Consider the following 6,377-nt stretch of genomic DNA (forward strand, 5'->3'; position numbering starts at 1 on the left):
ATATATATATATATATATATATATATGGAGAGAGAGAGAGAGAGAGATTATGTGTGTGTATGTATATGGTGGCAATATGTGGTTATATATAAAATAGATATAATTGTGTGTAATTGTGTGTATGTATGTATATATATATATATATATATATATATATATACATATATATATACATATATTATTATATATTATATAATATATATTATATAATATATATTATATAATTAATATATAATATATATATCTAGATCTTAATAAAAATGTATCAGTGACTGTGAGTTTTGCAAACGTGTCATAAGAATATTTTATTAGTGTTAATGTTAACCCCACCAAGAATATTTAAATACACTGAACCATGTGTTCAGCTTTAATGGCTGTACTCCTAAGATTTACAGAGGGATTTACAGAGGAAAAAATTGTGAGAATGAGTTTAGTATTCAGCTATGACTGATTAAACGCGCAAATACTTCATTGCTCCCGTCAAACAGGTTACACTGAGTGGAGCGGTCGACCGTTTCAAGATGGCGGCCCTAAATCTCGTCAGCGCCAATAGACGATCGCGGTCAATGCTGTATCTAGTCATATATGATATCTATGGTGGCTACTACGTCAACGTCATTACGTTCGCACGTTTGTCTGTGGTGTGGTTGCAGTCGCACTCATTGATATGTATGTCTATGGTCGCACTTTTGGTTGTCAGCGTCAATAAGCTTGATATTTCTTACGTCGCAGTGAAAAAGGTGATATTTTTGGTCATTATTTTTTGACAATCGCTACATTTTTTTCACCAGTCGCTTGTTACAAATGTGTCGTGTTGTGTGAGACAGAGAAGCCGTTAGTCGTTGCTGTTCGTTGAAAGTAGCTAAGCTAACGCTAATCATTGTATCGAGTTAAAACCTGAAGTTAAAGCCGATATTTAGTTTTCGGTAACTTTTGTTGGATAATATTTGTTAACACTATGGACTCAAGTGTCTTAAATAAAGTTTTATTTTTTCCACTTTACCTTGGGCATGCTTGTAGTATGTGCAGTAACTTTAAAATGCGACACGCTTTCAGCTAAGAACTATGGAAAAGCAACAGTTAGGATACTCAGTTATCCTTTTCAGTTATCAGACAAATCAAGCTGAAATATAAACGAACAAAAGTTTAAAACACTGTATAGTCGGAGAAAAGGCACAATGCTAAAAATATGCAACAAAAGATCACAACAAATGATCCAACAGTAACAATAAATTTCCTAGTCACTAGGTAACTGGGAGGGCAGCACGGTGGTGAAACTGGTAGAGCTGCTGCCTCTCAGCAAACAGGTCCCTGGTTCAAATCCCGGTCCAGGGGCCTTTCTGGGTGGAGTGTTCATGTTCTCTCCGTGCATGTGTGGGTTTTCTTAGGGTGCTCCAGTTTCCTCCCACAGACCAAAAACATGCATGTTAGGCTGATTGGTAACTCTAAATTGTCCCTAGGTGTGAGTGAGAGAGTGAATGGTTGTTTGTCTCGTTTGTCTCTATGTGTCCCTGTGATGGACTTGCGACCCGTCCAGGGTGTCCCCCGCCCCTCGCACAGTGATTGCTGGACATGGGCACCAGCGACCCCTGTGACCCAAAATGGAATAAGCGGGTAAAGAAAATGGATGGATGGATGGATGGATGGATAGGTTAGTGGGATACAGAGAAACACAATATATATCATATGGTTATGGTTGTGTCTCCAGTTTGTGTTTTGTTAGGATGGTAGTGACTCTTAAACTTCTGTTTCCAGTAACTTGTTACATAGTCCATCCATGATTTTGACTGCTGTATTTCTTCTTTTTATTTTTTGTCCTGAAAGAAAAAGAACCTTTAAGGATTGCTTCATGGATTCCCCTCATCAGTCCAAGAATGCTAACTTGAATCGAGAGTCCAAACGAAACCAGAACCAGTCGAGCACCCCACCACAAAAAGATGCATATGCCACACTCCTCAGCCAGCACCGCAGCAGTAAGTTCACTTTGTATCTTGAAGAATATGCAAAGTATTTGTCATGTCAACAAGAGGGAAATGGTTTCAACCCAGTACTGCAAGCCCATAGCAATAGGCTTAATGTAGCACAACATAAAAGGGAACAAATGCTTTTTGAGTTTTCTGATTCAAGTGACTTCTCTCCATCCTCTTTGAAAAGTAAAGGAGAGGAGAGTTCGTTGTCTTTATACATGGAGAAATTAAGCGCCTGCGGTGCTCAGCAGGAGTGTGAAAGGAAGCAAGGTATGTCTGAACTGCAACGACGAGGACAGAGACGGGACACTGCCACTAGCCAGGATGGAGATATTGAATCTGGAGAAGAGATCGGTCCTTCGAAATCGAGCGGTGCAAAGAAAAATCAGAAACAACAAAGGAAGAAAGAGGTTTCTAACAGAACTGATGCCTCCAAAGAGCCTGAATCACTTTTTGGGGTGTCCCAGTCCCAGATAAAAGCTAGTACAAAAGCACAGGAGCAAGAGAAGATGGAGAAATCAAATAATGAAGCAGAGAACCTTGAGGAAGGGAAATTCAAATTACATTATGGGGCTGATCCTCAGACATCAAAGCCCAAACCCCCTCACAATAAAGACAAGAAATTTCAGCCTCCTACAGGTCAGTTACAGATTACTGTTTATACTTTTCCTTTTGTAAGGCAAAATAGTTTATTTATTTTTTGATAAGGTGGTTTAATACTCTGCACATGCTCATTAATCCTTCGGGTGTTTTCATTTCCAGCTCCGAAACCAAATTCTTCTGCTGACAAGAATAAAAACAAAGGTGCCAAGAAAACAAAGAAACAGGTGTTTGAATCCTACATGAGCTTTGAGGAGGTTTCCCAGGGCCTCAAAAGAGGAGAGCTCCTTCAGGTATGAATCAGAAATAAAATCTTAAAGTGTCAGTGTGGGAATAGTTGATGTGTGAACAGGCCATGTTCTTTAAATATATTCTGTATATTTTGTCTATATAAAATCATTTGCCTTTGCAAAACATCAATACAAGATGATTTATCATTGTCAAAATAAAGTTTAAACCTTGATTTTTCTGTATTTTTTCTACAGGGACAAATAAGAGTCAATCCTAAGAAGTTCACTGAAGCTTTCATCCCCTCTCCTGTAAGTTGTTATAAACTTTAAAATTAGCCTGCTGTTGTTTGTCAAGTGTCTATCTTGGTAAAAATGCATCTTGATGGATTTATTTCAAATATTAAAGACCAATAAAAAACAGGCTGCTTTATTTATGTTCACAGGATGACGCACACGACATCTACCTGGATGGCATTGTTGCCCGCAACAGAGCGTTTAATGGAGACATAGTGGTGGTGCAAATACTCCCTCGGGAGCAGTGGAAGGTAAACACTTCTCTGTGTGTCAGCCAAGACATTTGTGGTCTAATTTTATCCATATTTAAAAAAATATATATCGTATTTTCCGCCATAAACTTTGCTCTGCCTTATAAGTCGTATCAGTCCATATTTGTCTAATAAAGTGGAAAAGTCCATAAATATGTTGCTTCGCCGAATACGTTGCATCTAATATGCGTCACTGCTGACGCGTCGCGTTTGTTACGTATCACCGCTGACAACCCAGAAATGTGGGCCGGTGTTGTGCCAAAAATCGATGGGCTGCCAAATGGTGGCCATGGGAGCGTGCACGGGAGGACTTTAACAAGAATTTAACAAGATTAACACTTAAAAACAATTATTCGTTTGCTTGAATTTATAGGAAATGTGTGTCTCAGTGTAACGTATGTTTAATAAATGCACTTTGACAGTCAAATCAGCTGCATTTTCAAAAGACGATACGCTTTTATTTTGTTTAATTCATTCATTCATTCATTTAAAAGAAACAAAACAAATTCATCACAAAGAAACATTGAATGAAATGAGTGCAGAAAGGAGAAAAATCTTATATCTGCCCCTTATTTAAAAAATATAAAATAACTTTAAACAATCACTTAAATTAATCACTTTAATATCCACTTTAAAGCTAGGAATAAAAAGAAACACGTTTTGTGTTAGCAGAATTTAATTCTTACTTTAAAACTTATCCAACATTAATAAAACTTAACTCAAGTTGCCTTTTTGGACATTTGTACAAATTGTACTTGAGAGGAGATTATTACAGCCTCATATAAAATCAATGATGATCATGATATCGGAACTGGATCGGTATCGGCCGATATTTATGCCCGCTTTCCACTGTCACGGCGCGGGTCGGATATTTCCGGCTTGTTGCGTGTTTGAGGTCTTTTCCATGGTTCTTGGGACCGGCTCACCTCCCAGAATTCTGGCCCGGCTTCACAAGGGGTCCAAACAACCCGATCCGCCATTTTTCTCTACCGCCTGCCATTAGCGATAACTTGAGGAGCGTATCTTTTAGTATTTTGAAGCTATACAAAAACAATAATATCAAAGCTGTGGTCAAATGCAGAAGTGCAGGTGTTGTTGTGCTTGGTGGCTGACGAAAGAAGTCAAAGCGAGCTAGATGAAGCGATTGGAGGTAGGTTTGGACACGGCCACTGCTCTACTTGAATCATTTATAGAAGATGGTGAGTGTTTTCTAACTTTAAACATATTTTAAGTGACTCATCCCATCAGTTCTGAACATATTTTTAACTAACAAAAGAGGCTGAAGCCATAATAGGACAACATCGGTGCTACGATGCTAAGCTAATTTGCATAAATGCTAACTGTCCTCCGGTCCCGTTTCTCACTGTATTTTATCCAGAACGTATTTCAGCGCGTGATGGTTCATCTCTAAACTCCACATTAAACCCTCCAAGCCTCCCGGCTTCTGCTCCTGCTCCATCAGAGGAGTCTGCACCTGACAGGTCTCCATCACAGCCCAGCTGCACCTCACAGAGCAGCACAACGCTGCAGCTTCTGTGCTCGGTAAGAACAGATGCAACACGTTCCACATCACTTTATTTGGCCAATAAGAACTTGCTTTTATTTTATTTTTAAAGTAAATAAATAAAATGTTGAATAAATACTGAATTGGGATGAAATTATGTACACAGGGTCCCAGTTACAGACAACAAAATGTAAAAGAAAAACAGTAATAAGATCTAAGATATGAATTAAGAAAAATATCAACTAAAAAACATCTACTAATAAAACACTAAGCACTAATAGCAGTAAACAATCAAAACAATATGTCAAACAGCAACATGAACTAGAGTTTGTGCAGCCTTATGAATATCTAACCAGGATAATCATGTTGCTGCTGATCAGTTTCATGTTGCTGCTGATCAGTTTCATGTTGCTGCTGAGCAGTTTATGTTGCTGCTGATCTGTTTCATGTTGCTGCTGATCTGTTTCATGTTGCTGTGTTCATTCGTGCTCATCTGTTCACACAGACTCATGTCCGTACTGCTGTTCAGCGTATTGTCTTTATTGTTTTTATGCTATTAGTGCTTAGCATATTTTTAGTTGATGTTTTTCTTAGTTCATATCTTAGATCTTATTACTGTTTTTCTTTTATATTTTATCGTTGGATGTAACTGGGACCCTGTGAACATAATTTTGATCCACCACTTGTACCACATGAGGTGCGAATGACAATAAAGAATATCTGCATCTGTATAATACTTTCTGATTCATATATCCATTGTTGTTATTATATTATTTTCATTATTTTTAAATCAATTTATTTTTCATTTTCTTATTTTATCAGTTTCTTATTATTAATATATCTATTATAGCTGTTAGCTGCACCTTTCTTTGTTTTATGCATTTATTCAAAAACAGTATGTAACTTGAATTAACCACCTTTTTCTTCTTTCTAGTCAAGAGAAAGAGAAAAGAGTCCAGTAAAGAAAAGTCTTATTTCATCACTGAATGAACATGAAGAACTGAACCGGACACAGCAGGAACAACACTTGTGTCTTCTTCTGGATGAAGCCCGTGAGACAAGGGACAGACAAATACACAATCATTAGTTGGATGCAGTATTTCTTATTTTTGTACATTTTTCACTTGTTACTTTTCCTATTAAACACTTTTTTTTCTTAAGTGGTGTCCTTGAACATTAAATTTTTTAAACAAATTTTACAATTTTAAGTGTGTATAGTATTTGTTTAAATCCATACTGGAAGTTGAGAAAAATTTTATGTATGCATATATATGTATATGTATGTGTATATGTATATATATGTATGTATATGTATGTGTGTATATATGTATGTGTATATGTATATGTATGTGTATATATATGTATGTGTATATATATATGTATGTGTATATATATATACATGTGTATATATATATGTATGTGTATATATATATACATGTATATATATATATGTATGTGTATATATATATATATATATATGTATGTGTATATATATATATATATGTATGTGTATATGTATATATATATATAT

At 36.4% G+C, this 6,377-nt stretch overlaps 1 protein-coding gene across 3 annotated transcripts in view; it reads left to right on the forward strand.

Moving 5' to 3' along the window:
- Window positions 1-626: 626 nt before the first annotated feature.
- Window positions 627-6,377, forward strand: part of LOC119414370 (DIS3-like exonuclease 2) — a gene marked incomplete at its 3' end in the record, with an annotated part of 19,852 nt that continues 14,101 nt past the window's right edge. The window contains 6 exon segments of one of the 3 annotated variants that reach the window (XM_037681461.1): window positions 627-740; window positions 1,825-1,973; window positions 2,155-2,606; window positions 2,730-2,860; window positions 3,053-3,106; window positions 3,241-3,342. In XM_037681461.1, coding sequence (XP_037537389.1) covers window positions 2,186-2,606; window positions 2,730-2,860; window positions 3,053-3,106; window positions 3,241-3,342 — 708 coding nt within the window. In that variant the 5' untranslated portion in view covers window positions 627-740; window positions 1,825-1,973; window positions 2,155-2,185. 3 annotated transcript variants of the gene reach the window in all.

This window comes from Nematolebias whitei, chromosome 9 (assembly GCF_014905685.2).
Source record: "Nematolebias whitei isolate Nwh7 chromosome 9, NemWhi1, whole genome shotgun sequence".
NCBI lineage: Eukaryota > Metazoa > Chordata > Actinopteri > Cyprinodontiformes > Rivulidae > Nematolebias > Nematolebias whitei.